The sequence below is a fragment of the Myxocyprinus asiaticus genome, chromosome 22 (genome assembly GCF_019703515.2).
Source record: "Myxocyprinus asiaticus isolate MX2 ecotype Aquarium Trade chromosome 22, UBuf_Myxa_2, whole genome shotgun sequence".
Taxonomy (NCBI): Eukaryota; Metazoa; Chordata; class Actinopteri; order Cypriniformes; family Catostomidae; genus Myxocyprinus; species Myxocyprinus asiaticus.
The window spans coordinates 21,147,032-21,173,777 of record NC_059365.1 but is presented as its reverse complement, the minus strand read 5'-3'; the positions used below and the strand labels follow the sequence as shown (position 1 = coordinate 21,173,777).

General features: G+C 37.9%; 2 protein-coding genes across 10 annotated transcripts in view; both read left to right on the top strand.

Moving 5' to 3' along the window:
• Positions 1-4,929, top strand: part of ablim3 (actin binding LIM protein family, member 3) — a 115,166-nt gene extending 110,237 nt beyond the window's left edge. For 6 of the 7 annotated variants that reach the window (XR_007892522.1, XR_007892521.1, XR_007892520.1 and 3 more), the window contains 4 exons: positions 616-671; positions 1,053-1,113; positions 1,260-1,931; positions 3,588-4,929. Coding sequence is in view for 1 of the 7 variants with exons in the window: in XM_051649815.1 (XP_051505775.1) it covers positions 616-671; positions 1,053-1,113; positions 1,263-1,270; positions 1,851-1,931; positions 3,588-3,701 (320 nt within the window). In the remaining 6 variants the exon portion in view is untranslated. The remainder of the gene's footprint in view (positions 1-615; positions 672-1,052; positions 1,114-1,259; positions 1,932-3,587) is intronic. The other variant, XM_051649815.1, reaches the window with a different exon arrangement.
• A 133-nt stretch (positions 4,930-5,062) lies between these two features.
• afap1l1a (actin filament associated protein 1-like 1a) overlaps positions 5,063-26,746 on the top strand; it is a 59,995-nt gene continuing 38,311 nt past the window's right edge. The window contains exons 1-2 of one of the 3 annotated variants that reach the window (XM_051649812.1): positions 5,088-5,171; positions 7,715-7,798. Coding sequence is in view for 2 of the 3 variants with exons in the window: in XM_051649810.1 (XP_051505770.1) it covers positions 5,150-5,171 (22 nt within the window). In the remaining variant the exon portion in view is untranslated. Of the gene's footprint in view, positions 5,172-7,714; positions 7,799-11,033; positions 11,071-26,746 lie in introns of those variants that run through there. The other 2 variants (XM_051649810.1, XM_051649811.1) reach the window with 2 other exon arrangements.

The following is a 26,746-nucleotide window of genomic DNA, read 5'->3' as shown; positions in this document are numbered from 1 at the left end:
CTCTTAAGGTCAGTCTTTAATGTCCCCTGTGCAAAAAGGGATGAGGATTTGGAATAAGGGTTTTTGCATTAAAATAGTGGCAGGACCTGCTCCTGGATTTAATGAATCAGGAATTAACTGGAGGGAGGGTAGGGAATTAAAAGTTTAAGAGTTATTATAGTACATTTTACAATACATTTTAGCATACACATTGTTAATTATTATTCTGAAGCCTAGGTTTTTGTAGTGCAGATCTGGGCATCTATACTGTAGGGACAGGTTCAAACTTCTGAAGGAGTGATCCATGAACTGCTAAGAATTGCTGGATTTCCATATTACCAGTGAGATGTATTAGGAATGGGCCTTTAACGCCAGGGGAACTGTCCCTGTAGTATGTGTGCTGTAAGTTACTTTAAATAAAAATGTCTGCTTAATAACAATTAACTGATAAATATGTGCAGAGTAAACAACATACAGTATATCATAGCCTGGTAACTAGCTCCCTCTACTGTCCACTTATGGATAAGGTTGTCAAAATTTGACCACATACTGAGATTTTTTTAACAATCTTGTTTGTCATTATGATATTTTAAATGTATTTATTTTTTTTTATTTTTATTTTTTTTTCATTTGAAGACTACATTTCCAAATCAGCATCTTTACCAGGATATGGCAGGAATGGATTAAACAGGGTAATATACCTTTTTTTAAACCACAAATATCATATCAAATGCCTCAAATTGAATCATGGAAAACCTGTAAATTTAAAGGAATTTAGAAGTTGTGTTTTCCAGGCCTGAAAATTGATTTTGGGTTATTTTATAGTCTGAATGACTCATTTGCGAATCATTGTGAATTAAAATTGTGATTATCCAGTATTCACAAACGACTGGAAAGGTCTTGGAAAAGTCAAATAATTTCATTGGTCAAAAAGTGTGGTATCCCTGTTATGTAGACAACTGGGAAAATTATATTTGTTTTAAAGTCAAGTAATTGGATCGGCAGAGCTGCAAAAGCAGTGTGAATTGAACCTTAAGCCACTATTTGTTTAATGGTTTGTCTGTTTTTTCCAGCCACAAAGTGCTGACTGCTTTCAGTATGACAGTGGCAGTGAAGCCGACTGGGGAATCAGAGGTGGGTAAAAGAGTTTTGTTCTTTTAGTGTTTTTATTTTTAAACATATTTATTTTGTTGACATATTTAGGAGTAATTTACTATTCTATATCTTACAGAAATTAGTTATGACTGAAAGTTTTTTTTCTTTTTTCTCTCCTTTCTCAGCAGAGTACAAGGTAAGGGAGATGGTTAAAATTTACCAGAGGATTAAAGAGGTGCCCAAAGAAACACTAAAACATCCAAGTTCAGAGACACACTTGAAACATTAGCCCACATTCCGACTCCAGAGGAAAACTGACATATACAGTATGTCAATCTAATGAACCCTAATGGGTCAAAACAACGTCCTGCTGGTAAAAGCGTGTGGAATTTAGAGAATGGGGAAATCAGTGCTTCCAGGTCAGAAGGCCACTGTGTAATTCCCCAGCTTGCCCTTAGTGGGTCAGGGATGACAGGATAGCCAGAGGACATGGAGGGGTCAGGGGTTTGTTTGATGTCTGTGCTCTTCGTCGTGTGAGAACTTTATTGTTCTGTGTGGTGTCGCTTCCTGTCTGTGTTACAGCTACTGTGCCAGAAGGTCTGAACCACAACATAAATTGATTTAATTTAGCTTGTTTAATTAAGATATTTAGATTAGTGACCAGTGAAAAAAGACAGTTGTTGTAGTTAAATAAGCGAGACAAATATCAATTAGATTAATATGTTAAAGAAACATGTTTAGTCTAATGCATTTTAATGGCTTCTCTTTTATTACAGATTTACCCATATGAAGCACTGATTGTGACCACTAGAGGGCGAAATAGATTGCCAAAGGATGTAGACAGGGCCAGATTGGAGGTAAATCACAAATCCTTATAATAAAAGAACTGTGAGGCATTAGGCCCCATTTACACTTGTGTTTTGTGCTGTCCACTTGTTATCGGATCACGCTAAATGCATATTAAGACCAGATGTAAATGATGTCAACGAGGCATTTACACTATCAAACAATTTTTTTTTACAGATATCTGGCACAGATCAGATCTTCTTGCATGCATGTATACAGCAAACACACTTATGAAAGCTTTAGCATCTTTTGGGGGGATATGGGCCACTTTTGAATGTGTTTTAAATCTGATATGTATCTTATATCTGGTCATCACTCGCATCTGATTCGTCTTTTAATTCAAACATATAAAGTTACTGGATGCATGGGAATTCTTACTTGTGAACCATGGAGGGAATGCATGCATGTAATAAACAACAAGGGCTGGAGAGATTAAATTATATGTATTTATTTAAATAAAAATAATGTATTTAGTTCTTTTAGAAATGTATTTAGTTGTGAAATGTTGGAATCCCTTGTATCTGTATGTCAAATTACCTGGTCAAGTAGCCCTTTTTATTTATTAAAAGGGATTGTTCACCCAAAAATGGAAATTGTCTCATCATTTATTCACCCTCACACCATCCCACATGTGACTAACTTTCTTTCTTCTGCTGAACAAAAACAAAGATTTTTAGAGGAATATCTCAGCTCTGTAGGTCCATACAATGCAAGTGATAGGTGACCAGACCATTGAAGCTCTAAAAATCACATAAAGGCAGAACAAAAGTAATCCATACGACTCCGGTGGTTAAATCTATGTCTTCTGAAGTGATGCAATCACTTTGGGTGAGAAACAGATCAATATTCCAGTCCTTTTTTTCTTTCTTTTTTTTTAACTATAAATCTCCACTTTCACTTTCACATTCTAAAAGTGAAAGTTGAGATTATAGTAAAAAAAGAACTTAAATATTGGTTTGTTTCTCACTCACACATATCAAAATCACTTCTGATGGCAGATTTAACCACTGGAGTCATAAAGATTACATTTATTCTGCCTTTATGTGATCACCATTCACTTGCATTGTATGGACCTACAGAGTTGAGATATTCTTCTAAAAAATTGTGTTTGTGTTCTGCAGAAGAAAGTCATACACATCTAGGATGGCATGAAGTTGAGTAAATGATGAGAGAATTCATTTCTTTTCATTTTTGGGTGAACTATTCCTTTAAGAGCTGCTGTTTATCAGAAGCCAAACATTAAAAAAGAGGGGCAAAACTGTGATTCTCAGTTGAACTGCACAGATCAATATGCATGCAAACCCACTGATAGTGCAGCAAATATCAAATTACAATTAGAGGTGCACTGTCTAGCGGGTTTTTAATGTAACCACAATCTGTTATGTCAAAAGTCAATGTGAAAAATCTTATATGAATGAAGAAAAATATGAGCAAATATATGAGCAAAATATTAGATCTGTGCGCTTTAGGTCTTGCAATATAAATGCAGCCAGAGAGTATTCAATAGCTTCAAAAACAAAGCTTAAAATCAAAAATTAATCATGGTTACATTTTTATTGGTTTGGAACATTAATTTTATCTCATAACATACTGAGAATTTTATATATAAGAATGGAAGAGGAACCACAACATGAACACATTCAGTAATAAATGCCTTTTCATTTTAGCGTCATCTGTCCCCTGAAGAGTTCTTTCAGGTGTTTGGGATGACAGTGGCAGAGTTTGACCGGTTGGCACTGTGGAAGAGGAATGAGATGAAGAAACAAGCCAGGCTGTTCTAGTGTGCCTGCCTCACACACCCAGAGACCTGATTACCTGTTCCAGTCTAACTAAACAAATAAATCCTGTGTCTCAGATGTATAGTCATGCCTGGACTGTTCCAAGAAATGTGCAACTGTCCTGTTTGACAGGGGCATATAAATTATCAGACAGGCTAAAATACCTGACAAAGAAAGACAACTTAACAGGAATGGTGGGATCATTTTAGGTTTTCACTTGAGTAAAGTGGTTCTTTTTTTCTTTTTTTCTTTATGAATGACAAAAATAAAAAATCAGGAATTAGAAGGAATTTGAATTATGCCTTATGTTCTCAGTTCATTTATGCACCAGCAAAAAGAGTTAACAGAATGTAGATACAATTATATAGTATTATACTGCTTTGAAGGGGTTTAATAATAAATAAGCGATGATTTGTTTGACAATGAATACCAAAGTCTGACTGTTATTTGTACTGTTACCAGAAGAAATTTCATGAAATAGCAAATACTGAATGTATTTTACACAAAAAGATTTTAGGATTAGACTAAGTGTGCTGAACCATACATTAGATATTGTGCTGGTAGAGATATGTATGAATATATGAAATAAACCATAAAAATGAAACAGATACTACAAAAGGATTATGGTGCAATGTTTTTTTTTTTTTTTTTTTTTGCTCTTTCAAAATATATTGTTTCATTATATTTAACATCACACCTGGTATGATTGATCAGATAATGCTGTGATACATTAAAGAGGATTATTATCTTTTTGATCCATGCCAAGGCGATTCCTGTGTTACGCCATATGATTTGATCTTAAGTTATGATGCAGATGTAAGTAAATATGAATTGTCTGGACAATTTCACATGTTCACAATCACGTATTATTAGACTGAAATGCACATCTGACCAGCGAGTGAGATAATAAACTGTAACCTTGAGTTGGACCTAACAGTAACCGTGGGGTCTTTCATGCCAAGAGATAATTACTGACTAAAGTAGTTTTGTACCTCACTGACAAACAAGCACAACCATCATGTTTTCTGCCTCTGTGTGTAGTGTTTACAACCTGTTTGCCCAATAGATGAAGTGTTCTATTAATTTCATAGTGAAGGAAGAGAGCTGTATAATAATCATATTTTTGATTCTCTCTTTATAAATCACTACTGCAACCATGCTAACTTTATTTATCTGTCAGTTTCAACAGACTATGTACATCTTATATTGAATTAAAAGTTTGTTTTCTTGTTTAAAACTGTATTTTTCTTGACTCTGTTATAAGTGGGGCCAGAAGCAGCAGTAGGACCCAGCAGCTTCTTGGAGGGAAGTCTGTGCCTCTGTTTGTAACTTCATTCAAAATCTCTCAGTGCAGAAAGTGTCTGTCACGCAAGCACACACAAACACACATCTATGGGAGCAAGGAGTGCAATGTTTCAGCAGGCCAAGGATTTCCCTCTGATTCCTCTGATATGGAAATAAACAACAGCAAATGTGAGTAAAACTGACATGGGTAAAAAAAAATTAAAAAAAAATTGCACGGTAAATACACTGCATGAAAAATATATGCACACTCAAGAAATCTTTTTCCTCGATGATAATTTTGAGATAAATATAGAAACGTGTTTTACTTGAACTAATCCGCCTTATTGACACTAGACTGAATTTGCATTGGAGTTAGTTTTGAATCAAATATGCTCTCTGGTTTTGTTGACATGTCGCGTGCATTGACGCGATTGCTGATACTGCACTCAGACCATGTAACAGGGTGTTTCTCTTTTGGGTATTGTATGACTTGGAAACTTTTTACCAGGCCTTTATCATTTATATTTGGTTTTAAGGAACTTTTAATGTATATATTTCCGTTTATCCCGGACCCAGACTTTCAGTTGCCTCCATGGTAGCACACCTACATCACCCAGACACATATATGATGTGTGTGTTTACATCAGGAAGATGGTTTTTTTTATTTTTTTTTATTTTTTTTATTTTTTTTTATTTTATATAAGTTGTCTGCTCATCTGCAATACATATATAAGACGTTTCTTCTCGGATGTGACGTCAATAAGACCTTCAGCAGATGTCTATAAGACGGTTATTATTTCCCAGATAGCACACATACATCTCCAAAATGTCTGTTTTAGATCTTTTCATCTGGAAAGCATCACATTCTAAATAACATCTGCTAAACATCTTAAAAAGATCAGATTTACAAACATTCTTAATCATAAATGTCTCAAAGACATCTTCTGAATGTCTTATTGACATCCGAAAGGAAACGTCTTTTTAATGTATTGCAGATGAGCAAACAATCTAAAAAAATAAATCTTCCACATGTAAACACACACATCAAATAGAAGTATAGGTGATGTACGTGAGCTATCAGAGTTAGAATGTATGTAAATCTTCTGTTTTTAAGATGTTTTCCATCATTTTCATCATCCATTTTTTTCTTTAAATACAACTATCCAATAGTTATGGCGTCATTTCCACCAGACCATACAATTTTGCCCCTGATAAGGTTTTTTGTTTGTTTGTTTGTTTGTTTGTTTTTTGTGTTTGTTTTTCTCACAAATAGTGTACTTGTTTGCCAAGTCGACAAAAGTGTCAGTGTAGAGCACGCTTGGGATGAAGTAATTAGACAGGCTACTGTTTGAAGTAAACAATATCTTGCCAAATATCAAGTGCCAGCAGAATATTTTTATTGAGTGTCATTTCCAATTAAGCTGCAATTTTGCCAAATTATGCATATTATATTATTGAATTATTTGTATTTTGGATTCATAAAATGTCAGCTACCATATTAAATTAGCCTTAGCAAAACAAAGGAGTTTGTGATTTTATTAAAAAAATGTTATTGGAATAGTTTGCCCAGAAATTAACATTCTTTCATCATTTACTCACCCTCATGACGTCCCAGATGTGTTTGAATTTCTTTCTTCTGCAGAACACAAACAAAGATGTTTAGAAGAATATTTCAGCTCTGTAGGTTCATATAAGGCAAGTGAATAGTGACCAAAATTTAGAAGCTCCAAAAAGCAGATAAAGTCAGCATAAACGTAACCCATACGACTCCAGTGGTTTAATCCATGTCTTCTGAAGTGATTTAATCAGTTTTGGGTTAGAACAGACCAAAATGTAACTCAATTTTCACTATAAATCTTGACATGAGCAGTATCCATGGCGATTATGATCATGAATTACACTTCCTAGAGCCATCTAGCACTCTGCGCATGCGTCAAGCACTAGGAAGTGTAATCAAGCTTAAAAATCATGATCGTGCCTAGAGACAGCAATGGCAAGATACACAGTGAAAAAGGAGTTATATTTTGGTCTGTTCTCACCCAAAAACCGATTGGACCACTTAAGAATAAACCACTGGAATATAATGGATTACCTTTTTGCAGCATTTATGAGATTTTTGGAGCTTAACATTTTTGGTCACCATTCACTTCCATTATATGGACCTAGAGAGCTGAGATATTCTTCTAAAAATCTTGGTTTATGTTCTGCTGAAGGAAAAAAGTCATACACATCAAGAATGGCATGAGGGTGAATAAATGATGAGAGAATTTTCATTTTTGAATGAACAATTCCTTTAAAAAATATAATTTCCATCACATTTCCATCCACCACAGAATTCAGTGAAACACAATAGAGAATTTGGGATCTGGTTGAAATGACACTGTGGTGGGAATTTTCATGAAAAAAATGACAAATCTTCTGTGATGTATCTACATACACTGTGCCCGAAGTAGAAGAAACACCCACCAATGTTTTGAGAGTGCAAATAAACATGTCAGCTAAACTTTTTCAATAATGTTTTGAGAGGAGCTGCACCAAACACTTCTTTCTTTTCGTATCAGCTCCTGCTGCTGTCTTATCTGTTTCCCAGAGAGATCTGCTGTACATGATCTGCTGTACATGATCAAACTCTGAGTCTGAACATCTGTTCTGTCTCAAATGTAATGTTTTTTTATCATTATGTTCCACCTGGATTTACTGTTTTTAGCGTAATGTTGATCTATTTTATGCAGACCCTCAACTTTAAAAGTTCACAAGAAACTATACACCTGGAAAATAAGCCTGCTGTGGGTGGCATAGTGATTCAGAGGCTTGCGGTAAGGTTTAGTTTTCAATTTCTCTTTGACCTGGGCTCTCAGATCCTACTTGCTCTTCTGCCTCTTTGTTTATAATAACTGAAGTCTGTCTTTGTAAGGAGCGGAGATCTAACAGGACCTTTATGGTGAGGCAGAAGTAGTTCTCTTGATATCCTGGAAGTCCTACTGTTTAGGTAGTTGCTGTTTTGGCATGGTGCACACACAGTGCAGAAGTGAGAGCACTGCTTTTTGCTTGTAGTGTTGTCTTTTGTGTTTTTCTTTCCCTAACTGAGACAATGAGATGAATCCTGCTGGGTCATTCAGAACAAACCGGCTGTTTCTGGTCCGGCAGTGGCCCGGAGACACAGACTGCTGTACATGTTTTTGTACAGTTCCTACCCCCAAAACCGTTCCCACTGGATTTAAAACCTCAGTCATCCTCCTATAAAAGAGCGAGTTTACAGATCAAAGATAAAAGGAAAGATTAGTAGGTCCCCTGGTAAAATCAGTGCCTAATCTAATCTCAAAGTTAATGATTCCAATAAAGGTAAAACACAGACAGGTTTCTTTGTAAAAACATAATTAGTTACTGCATTAGGGTGTAGAAGAGTTAACAATGCTGGGCGATGCAAAAGTTTAATTCTTTGTCTTCCATTCTCAACGTGCACGTTCACCTTCCCATGAGGGAAGTACTCTATTAGCTTATTCTCATGGCACAATTCCTTAGCCATCTAGGAGGGTGTAGGATCATAAAACACACTTAAAAACAGAAACAACAACCAGGTAGACACATGCAAGTTATTACAGAGCAGAGCACCTCAGTTTACACTTAAACAACATACGGTAACACTCCTCTCTTCCACTTTCTCCTGAGATATCCAGTGCATCACTAAAACTGCATATTTTGTTTCAGAACCCCTTCATTAGGTTTCCACAGGTGCATTTCAGAACCACCTGCCTCATATGTTTGCAGAGGGTGAAGGCCATGTCATCCAGTTAGTAACTGTTTACAAGACACAGCAAACAGTTCTTCCTCTCCTACTTTGGAACACGGCACAGATTCCTCCTCTCTTAGAATGCAAGTCTGTTTACACAAACACAAGGGATAGGAAAAAGAAAAAAAGACATCCCCTTTGGAGCAAGCATGTTGTTTCTGCCTCTATTTATAACCCAAATTTCTGTAGAATGTCTGCTTGGTGTATGGGAATGTGAAGACCATCATGTTGCTGTTGTTTCAATCAGCTTTTGGATTCATATGGAAATAGTGATTTGGTTTTCAGATAATTTTTTTTTGTAATTACCTCATGGCACAACTTTTGCATTTGAGGAGACTCCTTGAAAGCTTCCAGTTTGCACAGTGTGGACAGTTTAGTTAATTTAATAGATTTGGGGCATTTTTGACTGGTTAAGCCATTCATTTTAATGTGAATCATTAAATTGTAGAAGGTTCTGAGGGTAGACAGTGTGTAAACACAGAGAGTCAGATGTTTCAAACCAGAGAATCGGGTAGGCGTGAAGGGGACTATACCTCTCCCCACTGACTCATTGAGTATATGGGATTGTCTCTATATTTGCGATACTGCATTGATTCATGATTATTGTGTCCCTCAGACTATGAGCATGTGGAAGAGCTTAGGAGTTTCAAGAACAAAGATCATTTGTCTTTTAAATCTTATAATACCACATGAATCAAACATGCATTTAGACTACCGGTCTCCAAACTCGCACCCAGATTTTTTAAGGTCGGCAAAATGTATAGCAACAGTGTTTTCTTGTTTGTGTAGAATCTACAAGCTTGGTCTGGCCTTGGTTGTTGTATGTATGTAACGGTTGCAAGTCGGCACAAAGCAAAAGATTCCCTCAGGCTTAAGGGAATTCCACATTTGTGTTAATACATGGATGGGGTAAGCAGATGGGGATTTAGTACAATAATACATGTGTCTGTCAGCCGTCGACTTCAACCTGAGCACTGAAAGGGGAAGTGGCACTCACGGCATGAATTGTTTTGTGATTACAGTGACTTGGCTTAGAAACATCTTTATTTGCTTTGACCGTTTTATGTGTCAGACCACCCATTCGATCTCTTCAAGCATCATCTGATTTCTTGTCCATGACAACTCAACCAGCTGAAATGGACTAGACAATACACACCCACTAGAATGTCATGCATTTAGCAAGGTCACCAGTGAGGTTTAGTGGAGGATCACTCACTGATTTCCATAGTAAAGTTATGGTGTTCTGAAGATTGCCAAGGTGGTACCCTTGGGCACTTAGGTCTTGAAAAAGTTCTGCACAACACATGACGATGAGCTCCATCTGGCAATGAACAGCTGTGCAGTGTGGTTAAGAGCTGCTTAATCAGTACAGTGGTTAAGAGCTGTTCCAAAGCCATATTTCACTTAAAGTAATAGTTAATCGAAAAATTAGATTTACTCACCCTTATGCTGTCTCAAACTTCTATGGATTTCTTTTTCCTTGGAAAGCAAACAAAGATATTTTGAAGAAGATATGTTTAAATCCATACAATGTAAGTCAATGGGGTCCAACACTTCCAAGCTCCAAAAAGGACATAAAGGCAGCATGAAAGTAATCCATACAACGTAAGATATATAGTAAAAAAGGATTTACATTTTGATCTTTTTCTCACCCAAAACCGATCTTATCAATTCAGAAGATGTGGGTTTAACTAATATCATGGATTACATTTATGCCACCTTTATGTCATTGTTGGAGCTTGAAAAGTGTTGGACCCCTTTGACTTGCATTGTATGGACAGCAACCACTCATATCTCCATCAATATATCTTTGTTTGTGTTCTGCGGAAGATAGAAAGTCATACGAGTTTGAGATGGCATAAATATGAGTAAATGTAAGGCAGAATGTCAGTTAGACCATGACCAGACAACAAAGCACCGCAAACGTAGTCCATTTGTCTTGTGCAATATATTCCAAATCTTCTGAAGCTATACGATAGCTTTGTGTGAGGAACTGAAATTTAAGTTAGTCATTGAAAATCTTCCCCACTGCTGTAGCTCTGAAATCTCTTTTACATTTGATGTTCAACCTGGCACATCACGACACAAAGATTGATAGTGTGCAAGTAAAAATATGATTTGAGAGCTACGGCAGAGGGGAATATCATGTATAGACTACTTTTGGTGCTTTTTGTCCTTTTTTATGTCTAACTTTGTTGCATAAAATAAAGAAGCTTGGACATTATACAAAACATCTCCTTTTGTGCCCCACAGAGAAGAGAAAATCATATAGGCTAATGGTCTTAAAACAACATGAGGGTGAGTAAATGATGACAGAATTTTCATTTTTGGGTGAACTAATAGTCAAATAGTCTATGCACTATGAACTCTTACATTTGAAGTCAGAAGTTTACATACACTTAGGTTGAAGTCATTAAAACTAATTTTATAACCACTCCACAGATTTAATATTAGCAAACTATAGTTTTGGTAAGTTGTTTAGGACATTTACTTTGTGCATGACACAAGTAATTTTTCCAACAATTGTTTACAGACAGATTGTTTCACCCACAATTCCAATGGGTCAGAAGTTTATATACACTAAGTTAACTGTGCCTTTAAGCAGCTTGGAACATTCCAGAAAATGATGTCTAGCCATTAGCCAATTAGCTTCTGATAGGCTAATTGGCTAATTGGAGTCAATTGGAGCTGTACCTGTGGATGTATTTTAAGGCCTACCTTCAAACTCAGTGCCTCTTTGCTTGAATCATGGGAAAATCAAAATAAATCAGCCAAGAGCTAAGAAAAACAATTGTGGACCTCCACAAGTCTGGTTCATCCTTGGGAACAATTTCCAAACACCTGAAGTTACAACATTCATCTGTACAAACAATAGTACCCAAGTAAAAACACCATGGGACAACACAGCCATCATACTGCTCAGGAAGGAGACACATTCTATCTCTTAGAGATGAACGTAGTTTGGTGCGAAATGTACAAATCAATCCCAGAACAACAGCAAAGGACCTTGTAAAGATGCTGGAGGAAACAGGTAGACAAGTATCAATATCCACAGTAAAACGTGTCCTATATTGACATAACCTGAAAAGCTGTTCAGCAAGGAAGAAGCCACTACTCCTAAACTGCCATAAAAAATTCAGACTACAGTTTGCAAGTGCACATGGGGACAAAGATCTTACTTTTTGGAGAAATGTCCTCTGGTCTGATGAAACAAAAAATTAACTGTTTGGCCATAATAACCATCATTATGTTTGGGGGAAAAAGGGTGAGGCTTGCAAGCCGAAGACCACCATCCCAACAGTGAAGCATGGGGGTGGCAGCATCATGTTGTGGGGGTGTTTTGCTGCAGGAGGAACTGGTGCAATTCACAAAATAGACGGCATCATAAGGAAGGAAAATTATGTGGATATATTGAAGCAACACCTCAAGACATCAGCCAGGAAGTTAAAGCTCGGTCGTGTCTTCCAAATGGACAATGACCCCAAGCATACTCCAAAGTTGTGGCAAAATGGCTTAAGGACAACTAAGTCAAGGTACTGGAGTGGCCATCACAAAGCCCTGACCTCAATCCGATAGAAAATTTGTGGGCAGAACTGAAAAAGCATGTGCGAGCAAGGAGGCCTACAAACCTGACTACACCAGTTCTGTCTTGAGGAATGGGCCAAAATTCCAGCAACTTATTGTGAGAAGCTTGTGGAAGGCTACCCAAAGCGTTTGAACCAAGTTAAACAATATAAAGGCAATGCTACCAAATACTAACAAAGTGTATGTAAACTTCTGACCCACTGGGAATGTGATGAAAGAAATAAAAGCTGAAATAAATCATTCTCTCTACTATTATTCTGACATTTCACATTCTTAAAATAAAGTAGTGATCCAAACTGACATAAGACAGGGAATGTTTTCTATGATTAAAATTCAGGAATTGTGAAAATGTTTAAATGTATTTGGCTAAGGTGTATGTAAACTTCTGACATCAACTGTATGTCTTCACTGTAATCTTCATACAGGTGCAGGTGGTGATTGCGTGACAAGCTTGATTTATCTACATGGTTCAGAGAGAAAGACTGTTTATCAAAGTTAGACAGTATACCTACAAAACCTGATTTCAGAGCGTGTATCTAAAGCTAAATCTTGCTGACTCTGTTACTGTGAATTTATCTGTTTTTTAATGGATTTGCAAATCTCCAGGCATATTTTTTACTGGGAAATTCACATTAAACTTATGGTGTCAGAGCTCCACCCATGCATCTCAGCTCTGTGTGTGCCTGTTGATAGATAGGGAGAGGTCAGGGGTCAGGGCTTGGCCCTAACTCTTGGAAGTCTTCCCTTTTCTCAGATATTTTGCATACCCAGACACACACACACACACACACACAATTAATATCCTCTCCATGAGTATTCCCAGACAAAGTGTCCAGTCTTTCAACAGCCACAATGTGCAGAGGCCTGCACAGTCTTAATAGTGTCAGTGAAACACTGCAGCTCTTTACCATGGAAAAAAAAATGAGGGCTGAAGGAAGGCATAGCTGCAGAGTGAAATCATGGGGGTTTTTGGGCGATAAGCAATATGAATTAGGCTGGCAAGACTGAAGGCATTCTTTGTCTCGGAGATGGGTTGACTCACCCTCTTCGTGCCATATTGGTGGGGGGTTGGTGTCCGGGTTGTTTCTAGAGCAATGACCTTCACGACCTGGCTGTACTCAAGTCAGCGGCTCTCATTTCCACATTAATTTGTCCTGTCTCCACTCCTGACCCCCACAGCTCACCCCACTGCTGCTCTGGGGACAGTGTGCTTTACTGTAATGGTGTGAGTTCCACCACCTGCCTAACCCATTTACCCGCTTCTTCCACTCACTGTTTGTGCCAGATCTCCATGGCTCAAATTGCCACAGATGGGCAGTTGTGGGATTTCCCTCAGCTCTTTTTCTCTGGCTGATGTTAAACAGAAGCACAGGCCATAATAGAAAGAGATTAAAACTCTGACCGCAGTTGTGACCAGCTTTCAAACCTCAAGAATTGTGGCTACCGGTTGGCAACAATGTAACAAAGCCTATTAGGTCTTTAATTGGGAACTGAACGGCTTTGGGACTGTTCCCTTGCCTGTTGAAAACTCTACTCTGCACTTTCCTCTCACATCATGACCTTTTGCAGATCTTAAAGGCACCTCATTTGCTCCTTTTTCATGTCAAACGAGATAGTAGATAGTGGTGAGAGATTTGATATCAGTGTCTGCTTGAGTCTCCTCTCTTTCACATTCACTTCTGCAGTGCAGTGAAAGCCTTACACTGTATAAAAGTCAACATGAAATCAAAATTCTTAAAGGAAAAGTTTAACCAATAATACAAATTCTGTCATCATTTACTTTCCCTCATGTCGTTCCAAACCCATACGAGTTTCTTTTTTCTACGTAACACAAATGTATTTTAAAGAATGTTGCAATTGCTGAATTCCGTACAATAGCAGTTGATAGTGACCAGTGTTGGGTAATTTACTCGAAACAAATAATCCACTAGAAATGACTAATTACTTATTTTAAATGTAATCAAATTACTTTACTGATTATTTCATCTAAAATTAATCACATTACTAATTGTTTTACTTTTAAGTTACTTTCTAAATCACTTTTCTTAGAAAAGGTTTTGGTTTTCTGCTCAAATTCTATATTTCCTCATTCATTGTCGCACACCCTTCAGGTGTCACAGAAAGAGCAACCATACGTACTCAAAAGTAATTACTTCAATTAGAAAGTCGGTAACTGTAATCTGATTACAATCATTTAAAATGTAATGCATTACACTACCTTTTTTTACTAAAAAAAGTAATTAGATTTTAGTAACTAAATACTTTGTAATCGGATACACCCAACACTGATAGTGATTCACTTTAAAGCTTAGAAAAAGCACCCAAAAGTAAAATAAAAGTTGCCAATGCGACTCGTGCATCATATTCCAAGTCTTCTGAAGGCATACAATCACTTTGTATCATTATGATTATCATTATTCACTATCAAATCGATAAATTGATTGTTCAACATTTTGAATAATGTCTTAAATTTTGGTCTGTTTATGTGATTGCATGGCTTCAGAAGAATTTAAATAAAATAGTAAGTCATATCAACTACATTTACTGTGGTTTTATGGTGTTTTCGGACCTTATCATGCATGATTCATCTAGGATTCTTCATGTTATTCCAAAGAGAAAAAAATATTTCTTTAATGTTCAAAATATGATAACTAACTCCACCCCTAAAATAACTTTCCTTTTTCACTGTCATTACCAAGCCCTTATATTTTTTAACTCCTCTGCTCCAACCACCTAGCTTATAGTTCATGCAGTTTCATGCTGACTTTAAAGGGGTCTTGAAATGCTTCCCTGAGGTCCACTGATAATGTTAGTGAAGTTTTTTTTTTCACCAAAACAGTCATAATTTTGTAATATATGATAATTTTCCACCCTTTCTCTGACCATCTTTCTGAAAAGCTCGAGGTTTGCCTCAGCTCGTCCTTTAAACTTCAGTGCAAATTCCCTCTGTTATAATTGGCCAACAGCGTGCAGCCACTCAAATTCAGCCATTTTTGAAACTCAGTCGGAAGAGAATAAACAAGCACCAAAACATTATTAGAAATTTACATTTCACGGTTTACACACAACACATCCATCACATTGCATCTGAATATATTACACTATTCATCTCAAGCACAACTGTTAACGCTCACACCCTGTCTACACCGGATGCTATAATCAATGATGCTGTCTACCATGGAAGTGTCCATTGCGGCGCGTCACTCCAACAGTAAACAAACAGGTGTCCCGTTACATTTTGCGTTGGTGCTTCTACTGCCAACAACACAAAGAACGATGCATTTTAACACATGTATTACAGACCCACCTATATTTACACACTTATTCCAATGTGATTTGCTTGCATGGTAGCTCACTTGATAGAGTGCTGGACTTTGGAGTCCGAAGGCTGAGGCTCGAGCCCAGCCAAACATGAAAACTGGCACGTGAGACGAAAGTGTCATTCAAGTGACACGAAATGATGTGGTTCCTTCAGAAAATGTGCTTTTCATGTCATATTTGCTTTTAGGACATTATCGGTTAGGTTTAGGCAGTGGCGAATTCTCAGGGCCAGCAAAGCCTCCTCTGCTGGCCTAACATGTCTAATAAATAAATATTTTTTCATCCTTTCATTCTCATTCACCTTTTTGCCTTTTATTTTCAATCGCTTTCCACTCCTAATTCATCTACAAACAAGTAGTTTATCCAATCAGAATTTATTCCTTGATGCTTACAAGTGAAGCATGATGACTGGTTCACAAATCGCATGCCCGAAGCCGCACGAGTCTGAGCTCCACCCCGTTAAGCCTTCAGAATTTCTACCGAATCCCTCAACAGTGCAGTGAATAGGCATTTAAAGTCAGATTGTCAGATTGATTTATTTGTTCTTGGTGGGTGTGGTCTTTAGGATATGTCCCAGTCGAGGCCTTCAAGCTGGTCCTGAGTGACGCAATCATGCTTTAAGTGATGTATGCAATTTGAAAGCAATGAGCACGAAATCGAGCTGACGAGTCGGCTGTCATCACTGCCTCTATCGACATTGAGAAAGAGATACTTATGGATTTAAAAACCCGAGATGTAAACAGGAAAGGAGGGCTGAAGTGCTTTTTGCATTGTTATAGCAACATCAGGAGTTTTGTATGTGTAAATTAGGCTGGCTGGAGCATTCAGTGTCAGTTTAAGTTTTGAAAAGTAACCATGTACCCTTATGAAACAAAAATTATTGCAAGCAACCTTTAGATCGCAAATATTTTTAGATAGCTTTTTCCTGGTATTAGACCTTCTTGGTTTTGGCTTTCGTGCATGGACGTGTTTTAGAAATGTCAGTTGGTATTATTATTTGGCTGCGATGTAATGTATGATGTCCATAGGCATAGGGTGTCTTATTAATTGTGAAACAGTGTTTTCTTAATGGCATGAATCGCACTGAAGGCCTAGACTTAAAATGCACAGGCCGCCACTGGGTGTAGGTGTTGGTTTAGGGTACTGATGTCTGGTTTGTTCATCTCTCATTTGCTTTTAAGAAACAATTGGTTAGGTTTAGGTAAAGTTTTAGTTTATGGAGGTACTCATTAAAACTTCCATCTAACATTCACCTTTAAAACCTCGTCTGATTACAAAACCATTTAACTTGCTTTTGGCGCCCCTCCCTGGACATTTCACTGGAAAACTGCAGCAGAAACGTGTAATGAAGCATGAAATTTAATTTAGCAAAAAAAGTTGCCATGGTCACGTAATTTTGATGAGAACAGGCTGGTCAAAGTGTATTGCTCTAACAGCTGAAATTGACTTTTACATGTCCATTGACATGTACTGTAAGAGATTTGTATAGTGGACGTTAGAATATATGTCTTTATAGTGTATCGAACACTATTGCTTCAACAAAGATAGGAAAAATTTTCTGTGATATATGGCTTTTAAATGAGGACCACTCATGCGTGTACAGTACAAAACATGCAACTAGGCTCTGGCACTGAGGACCCCCAGGCCACGAGGTTTATAAAGAGGAGCGAAGGAGCGTGTAAACATAAAAGCTTCCTGCTCCCCACCGAGCCAAAATCTTGCCTTCAAAGCTAGTTAATGCTTAAAGAGGTGAGGAGGAGTCACAGGGACCATAACTCTGCTGCTGTGTGTAGATACACAGAGCACTGTGACCTGAGGGAGGCCTTGTCCTAATGGCCAACTCTCCCCTGCTTCCCTCGAGCAGCAGCCAATCACTGCAGCAGGGGTCATTAACCACAGCAGTTCCCCCCACACAGCACTGCAGCTTTAAAGATTGGCTCTAGTGTTCTGCCTCTCTGTATTTATTTAACTTAGTGTCTTCGATAAGTGTTTTGCAGGCTCTTAAGTGTGCAAGATTGTTTTTCTTGAAGCTGTTTATCCATCTTTGAATCTGGTGCTTGTGTTTGAATGGGTTGTTAAGGGTGTCAGGCATTAAAATCTTGATATGTAATTGCATTTCTACACAGCTGATCTATGACCAAAAACAGAAGTGTTCATGTTCCAGCGACAAAAATGTAAAATGGATTGGTGAATGCTTTCAAAACAAGAGATTGTAAGTGGGAGAGTGCAGATTTTCTCTCAGTCTCTTCCTACAAATGGAAATCTACAGCTTTATGACTCTGTGTGTGTGTGCAGCTTCATTTTATGATAACCTAAAGCATGTTCTCATCTATCATAAAGCAGCAGGGATGACATGTAATTTCCCTTTTTCCACACAAATGTGCACAGGCTTCAATACTGTATATGACTCAGATCTTAGAGAGAGAATTATAGGCTAAGCTTTTCCACATGTTCACCTGCTACCTCTCTGCAGTCTGTGAATGAATGTTTGTGTTTTTGTGTCTAGTTGATGATAAGGAGATATATAGGATTTTTATTTATTTATTTATTTTTTATTCCTTAGTTCTATATGGTAGAGATACATATTACAGAATGCCAATGGGTGGTTAAAATAACCATGAGACTGCATTCACAACCCATTTTGCATCCTGTAATGTGACGTATTTCTGTGACCCCATTTCCACCTGGTATTAAGATGCATCTCGGTTGATCCATCACATGTGGTCAGGTGAGACGCATCGCTGTTTACACCTGGTTGCTGAAATGTGTCTCCTGTGACCAGATCTGGAGGGGAGGGTCTCTGTTTCATGATGACATACATCAATCACTATGTCAGTGTGTTACTGCATGATAATAAAGCGCAACAAAGTCAGAAAAGACAAAGAAAGCGCAGAAAAATGGTGCGCTGTTTATCCCAGATGCGGTTGAAATGTAATCTTTGAACAAATGCAACATGTCAAGCAGAATTATCCATTATTTTAGTGTATTACCTGTATTGAAGGAGCTTGATGTTCGTACTTGTCTTCTGTGTTGATATCAGACACAATAAAGAAGATCCTTGAAGCTCTTGTGGATTGTGTATGTATCCGCTTTTTTGAATCTGCAAAGTTTAAACTCTTGTATTAGCGCAGCGGTTGATTAACAAGTGAGGGGTGGCGCTTCACTGCTGCCGGGACGCATACAGGACAGATTAGCATTTACACCTTAAATGCGATGTGGACATATTTGTATGTGTTTTTTTGTGTATGTGTTTAGACCTGTATTCAAGGCTGACCACATATGAACGGATCACCTGAAATGCATCTTAATAGCAGGTGGAAATGGGATATCTGTGTGAAATGGGATATCCATTGAAGAAAAAGGGTAACAATGGGTCAAAATGGGTCACAATGGCAGACTAGTCGTCCAACTAGTTTTAGACTTTTTTGTAGATATTTTTTTAATAGTTCTGGAATTGTCAGTGGCTGTATTTTAATTAGCGTTCTAAATTTTGAATGTCCCATCATGAGCGTTGCTTAAGTTAAAAATAGTCCACCTAAAATAGAGTCTTAAGTCCCCCTGCGTTTTGCAATTCCGTTGTGCTTTGTATAGCTGTTTTTGAATGCATAAATGCATCTTATGTAAACACCCCTACAAAACACATCCAATTGGGGATAGATTAACCCAAAACATGCCTCATTATACAGGACTTCCTTAAAACTGATTAGTCGAATCGAGTCACGCGCAGTCATAATCGAGCTACAGTGGATTTTTGCATAGTCCAGCGACAGCCTTCATCTGTCTGTCCAAGTATGCATAATCAAATATTTGAAGAAAGGATATCTGATTAACCTGTTTACATGCTGGACAAAGCTATAACATCATTATCTAGGTCTGTTAGTCCAACTTCGCAAAAATCGGACGATTTCAGTCAGACTAAAGCGTTTTCATGAGAGAATTACTTATTGATTTAGTCTGACTGAAATCAAACTTTGAAAGTGCATGTTAACTTACTGACTGTGCCTGTGAGTGGATAAAAAGTTGGCAAACAAATGCATATAGTTAAGAAGTTAATCTTGTCTCACCATATGATTTTATGTCACATTACATTATGTTTCATGCATTTCGGTCAGTTTGTGGACTAATTGAAATCAGCTAGCATCCTCCTACCCGGAATGCTTTTCACCAGCATGGTCCCTGCAGCACTCTGACAGGGGGTGTAGTCTTCTGGTTCTGATGATTTGTTTTCTTTGACTGAATATGTAGATATACACTTTAGTACGTGTTGACAGATGTGTATATGGCTGTAACATTTGACAAGAACTGTAACTGTAGTTCACAGGCATTGTAATTTGTGGCATACACTCAAATATGTGCTCCCACCATGGTGTCCCATCAGACCAGTGGTGTCTCGTGCAAACATCAATATTCCAAGGCATCCAAACAAATGAGGTTTTGTGTTTGTTATCTCTCAGTGTGGGAATTCTAGTGTGACATCATCAGTATATGTATGTATGGACTCTCTTCCCCTGTGGAGTTTTGGACACTGATGATCTGAGTATGCCTGGAATTCTGAGGTTATCATGGCTGAATATGTTTAGTTGAGGATTGCTATGTTTGAGCTCCTCACTTGGTAACTGCAAGAACCATCACTCTATCAAAGCACCCTGATGTAATCAGTCCATTCAGATTAAAAATAATCACCTTTATGAGTCACAATGGTCCTTACGCACTGTACAAAATCTTTACCAGTATTTTTGTCTTGTTTTCCAGTAGCGTTTTTTTTAAAACAAAATAAATGTACTTAAGAAGCAGAATTCCATATATACATGCATGTTTTGAGTGTGTCCTACATGCCAGTGACTAACTGGCTGCTGTTATGAACAAGAATTGACAGATGTGGTTTAGTTTTTAGACACCACAATCCGTATCCATGTAGCATCTCTTCTGAGTCACTTGTTATGTCCATCACGCAGAGATGTCAGATTGGTGGGGCAAAGCAAACATCCTGTTATAGTGCAAACATCTGTTGCACCATAGGATATCCATATTTGATGGCATCCTAGTGGTTTATGTTGGAGGGTCTTCCCTTCTTTTGACTTTAAGAGTATTTTACCTCTCTGTCATCTCACAAAACTGATGTGAGGTAAATCATTGTGGTGGGGGATTCTGAAATCCAAGCCCTTCTCAAAATGCCTGCTTCAGTTCCATATTGTGTTATTTACAATGGATTAATGCCAAATTGCAGCTGTTAGCTCTTGCAGTTTTGTTTTTATATTTCTTGTTTTTATATTTCTGCATGTACTGTTTGTGTTGTCTCATGTACAGTATTTACAACCAGCTTTGTGTTTTCAGCATGACAGAAAGGGCTCTGTGTGTATGTCTTAATATGCATCTCTGACGAGGTCAAAAGTGAAAGTGCTCCATCAATGTATTCCGTCACTGTGCTGTCGTCTCTTGTATCTCATCCAGACAAGTGTCTACAGAGTTAAATCAAGTCTAGCACTTTACCGTTAGGGGTAAGCAATGATCAGATCTACTCTGACATGACAGATTATGTGAAAAAGAAGATGCTGGCTTGCTAGAGAAACTAGACTCAGCTAAAGACTTGCTCTTCACATCCTTTAAATACACATGATTTTTACTTAAATAAATATTTGTAATTATTAATTTAACTTTTTATTTGTGATGTTTGCCTGTGCAAAAGTTGGCACGACAATGCTAGGGTGTTGTGGGTGGTTGCCGAGTGATTTTTAGCATGTTGTTATGTGGTTGCTATGAGGGTTTAAGGTGTTTTTTAGGGTGCCTACTTTGCCACATCAAACGAGCCCTGTCCTAAATCTGTAAGATATTCTTGTCCCTGGATATGGCTTGGGATCTTCCTTCCAGCCTAGTCTCATGGAATTTAAGTGACCGTGGCAAAATTTTTGCAAAATGAAATTACGTGCCTTATTACACGTTTGGCTACAGATTCCCAGTGAAATATCAAGCGGGGGATGCCAAAAGCGAGTGAAATAGTGTAGTAATCAGACAAGGTTTTTAAGGTGAATATTAGATGGAGGTTTTAATGAGTAAAACGTACTCCCCTTGCCTACAACTTTAACCTAAACCTAATCAATAGTGATCTAAAATTAATTGAGGTAGACACAAAACAGGCATCCTTAACATTAAAGGTGCAGTATGTAAAATTCAGAAATCCTTTTTATTAATGACACCTGTGGCCGTTAAGTGAACTGCAGCCAGCTACCTGTTGCTCGTGCTCGCGCTCGTGCACACACTCCATAGGGACATGAGCGAGCATCGGCCAAAACAATGACGTAACGTACAAAGAGGCTGAATGTGATTCACCGGCATCATGATGACATCATTAAAATTACACAGTTATGATTGTTTTACTACAAACTTTGAGACTAAACTAAAACTACTTATCAGCTAACATAGCATACTGATACACACATACAGCTACATACTACCGAACAATACCAGACAGTTTACTGTTGCACTACACTGTTATGTATACGATTAAGTAACCAGCATATTTGCTTAAATTTTTCCTGTATACCTGTCCTTTAGTATAAAGAGAAGAGTGTTGAAATTATTTGAAAGTTACGAACAAAGGTAGCTTGTAGTTCGTCAGCGTAAGCAGGCAAGATCAAGTTAGCTAAAATTACACAGATCAATCCTTATGGCACTATATTTCACATGCTTTGCAGTTATGTAAGCTTACATGTCCAATAAGAAGAACGCCAATTCAGGGTCGGTTTTGATCCCCAAAATCGAACGAAGGTCCCTCCAGGAATCAAATGCCCTGTCAACGTTCACTCTAGTTTTCGCTCGAATACCATCACATTCCCGCTTAGCCAGATGGGATTCAGTAGATAAATTGTTTTTTTTTTTGGGGGGGGGGGGGGGTGGTTTGGCTTACTCTGAGTTTGTGTAGGAGTCGGTGTTGTGCTGGGAGCCGGACGTTTGCTGGATTCCATCTCTAAGATAATGTTACCTAGTGTTGAAATTTGTTGACGCTGTTGAATAGCGGAAGAGAAGCACTGAGGCAAGGCTCTCTGGAGTGCGCATAAATGTCACATCCTTTGGATTTTCCCGGCAAAACAGACCCGCTCCCTTTGTATGAAAATCAGTCTACAGGCTTTAATAGGCAACCTAGGAAGTCCGGGAAGGGCTCATTTTTTTAAGTTGCGTTACAAGCCGTTCACACATCGGCAAAAAAAAAAAAAAAAAGGCAAATATTACATGAAAATTGTAACATACTGCACCTTTAACAAACGCCTAAACCTAACTGATAGTTATATATATATATATATATAAGAAATTAAAAACAAATTTTCTGAAGCAACCACGTCATCTTGTGTCACTTCTATGACACTCATCTCATGTGTCAGCTTGCATGTTTGATTGGTCTCGAGGCGAGCAGCGGTCTTCCAAAGTCCAACGCCCCATGAGGTGAGCTACGATGGAAGCTAATCACATTGGATTAAGTGTGTAAATGTAGGTCTATCTGTAATAGAAGCTTAAAATGTATTGTAGCAATTCAAAGATGGCAAAGGAGGAAGCTGGGCTTCACAGGCTTGACAAACACATAGACATTTAATAAACACTTTTCAGTGTGTAACAAAACAAAAACATGCACTGCTTTTCAGCCAGCTACGTCTGAACATAAAAAGACACACACAAACAGGCTTTGTGCATCTCTTTCTCTCATCTGCCGCTGTCTCCTCTCCTTAAATACTCCCGCTGCCCCTCACTGGAATGCGAGAACGGTGTGGCACACAGGTGGACCTCATTCACCACTTATCTTCCCGACCTCGCTCTGCCCAGACGCCGCTCGGCCCTGCCCAGCTTGCCACATGTATCTTTTTCAAATGATGCGTTAAAGTGTTTCGAAATCATAACATAGCATTGTGTGAGTAACAGTGTGAAAATTATTGTCATAATCAGCCATTGTAGTGGTGATTTGTGTGAAAGTGAATAAAACGCACAGTTGTTTTAGCGCCTCTCTAGTGTTAATTTCACCAGGAAACTGCAGTGAAACGTAGAACGCAGCACGTAAAAGTCTGTTTGCAAAAACGTAGTTATAATAACATTAATTCTATAAGACTAGGTTGCTTCCTCCTATGTAAGCGTAGGGGATTTTTTTTTAGCCATTTTATCGTAAACCAGGCAACAATGGTCTGGTCACTTCGAAAAGTAATAGAATCAGAATGAGAATAAGCTGTATTGCCAAGTGTTCTCACATACACAAGGAATTTCTTTGGGGTGATAGGACAAACAAGTGCACACAGAACATTACAGTGAGAGACAGAATATAAAACAAGGTAAGAGTATAAATAGACATACAAATAATAGGACATATAACAGAATGGCATATGTACATGTGCAAGTGGTAATATATGTGCAATGTAGGGGTATGTACAGTTATTGAATTAAATATGTGAATTTACATATGTACATGAGATATGTATTTACATATGGGAGACCTGAGGCAGTTTAATTGTTCATGAGGAAAATGGTCTGAGGGTAAAAACTGTTCTTGTGCCTGGATGTCCTGGTCCTAGCACCGGCCAGAGGGCAACAGTTCAAAGAGGGATTGGGCAGGGTGTGTGGGGTCCAAAGTGCTTCTACCTGCACGTTTCCTCACTCTGGAGACGTACAGGTAATGCCTTGACAAGCACCACTAAAAATTTTGAAATGCTAAGTAGGATCATTAGTTTAGAGAGCTGAATCAACAAACAATTATAATAAGCACACTTAAAGAAGAAAAGTTTAATAACTGTGGTTTGAATGTACTATCTGATCACTTAAAACATAGATGAATGGCTTCTCTTGTCTCGACTGTGTCTTATCTCCAGTGCCAGGCTGTCTAGCAACAGATCTGTAGAGTTTAACTACACAAAACTTCAGCATCTCATGTCTCTCAAACAAGACAGAGCATGCCCCCAGGAACAGTGCAAAATGGACAGAAAAGTGTCCGCTTTCAGTTGCGAGGAGATGGAACTGCTGATACGTGTTGCTTATCTGCATAAATGTGCATGTGTTTGATGAACCAAATGTGAGTGTGTGTGTGAGTGGGCTTTGAGATATTCAGCATGTCAGATCCTGTAGAGTGGTCTTAGGTTTTGCCTGTGGCTTTGACAGTCATCAGTGGGAATGTGTGCTGATGTCTGTCTGTGCATGCCAGCACCCGACTCCTCTCTGCATGGGTGAACACAATGAAGAGAACTAGACTCCCACCTCTGTTCACTTGAGCACACTGGCAGAATGGCTCTTTTGTGTTTAACTACAATCTCTGGAGGCGTTGTGACATAATGTAGGGGCAGGTATGTCCAGCACACCAATACAAGACTGTGATTTTGGTAGGTTTAACCCATAAAGACATATCACAAATTAGATCTCTTTAAAATCTCAGTTGTTTCTCCTAGACATTAAATGGAGAACAAATTGAGACTTTTGCTTAAAGGGATAGTTCACCAAAAAATGAAAATTATTTTATAATTTACTCATCCTCATGCCATCCCAGATATGTATGACTTTCTTTCTTCTGCAGAACACAACAAAGACAATGCAAGTGAATGGTGACCAGACTTTTCAAGCTCCAAAAATCACATAAAGGCAGCATAAAAGTAATCTATATGACATATGCCTTCAGAATAATTGGAATATTATGCACGAATTGCATGGACGAATTGCAAGTAAAAGTGGAGATTTATATTAAAAAAGCACTTAAATATTGATCTGTTTCTCACCCAAAGTGATTGCATCACTTCAGAAAACATATATTAAACCACTGGAGTCGTATGGATTAGTTTTATGCTGTCTTTATGTGATTTTTGGAGCTTGAAAGGTCTGGTCACAATTCACTTGCATTTTAAGGACCTACAGAGCTGAAATATTCATCAGAAATTTTTTGTAAATGATGAGAGAATTTTCATATTTGGGTGAACTATCCCTTTAAGTCTCCTGTTCTTTAGATGTATTCTCCTGAATAAGACCACAGTAAACTCGCATGGGTTTTCCTATATAGAGTTTTAGAAGAGACATTTATGTCACAAACTGTGCCAAGATCCAAAAGTCTTCAATCAAAAGTCAGAATTTTCAGATTTAGTCAGATAAATATTGTGGTCCATCTCTATAATTCAATGGCAGTTGATAGTGTCTCACTTTAAAGCATAGAAAGGACCCAAAAGTATCATAACATTGTCCATGCAATTCGTGAGTCATATTCCAAGTATTCTGAAGGCATATGATTTCGAAAAAACACTCGAAATTAAAATCATTTTCAGTGAAAATCTTAACGTCCTTCGCATGTTCAGTAATGCTATGAGAGAAGCTCGTTCACAGTGGCTTGTTTGTTCATGCTAGAACTTGCATTGTTTGGTGCTAAAAATGCAATTTCTCATGTAAACATGCAAAAGAAATTCATACGGGTTTGGAGGGACATGAGGGTGTGTAAATCGGAATTTTTATTTATGGGTGTACTGTCCCTTTAAATGAAACCACCAAGAACTCCAAATTAAAAACCAAGCAATAATAATAATTTGGGGGGGGGGGTACAGTTTATAAAATATGCATTCCTCTTCCCTGTATTACAGCCTATACAGCTGAAAACAACGCGCTTCACAACTCTCTTGGACATTTCACCTGGAAAATAGAGATCACATGTGCTCATATGCCCAAAAACACTTACTGTTTTGGCCACATGGGGCAGTATTTCTAATTTCAGTAAGCACAGACCGATTTTTGCTACAAAAAAGTCAACCCACTGGTACTGATTTCACTGTGAGATCAGTTTGCAATAGGGATGTGCGCTACGACTAATTTGACTGTCGTTTAAACGAAGTTTTGTAACCGACTAGTCTAAAGAGAAACCAACCTTCAGAAAACAGTAAAAAAAAAAAAAAGTGTGTTTATGCGACCCATTTAAAATACTTAATCTATTCCAAATCCGATGCTAAATTCCACTGAAAAGGGGCATTTATCTGCGACGTCCTCGCCTTGAATTATGATCATTGTACATTAAATATAGAACATGACATGCAAAAAAAAAAAAGTAGCTATAGGATAGGAAAAAAATAGG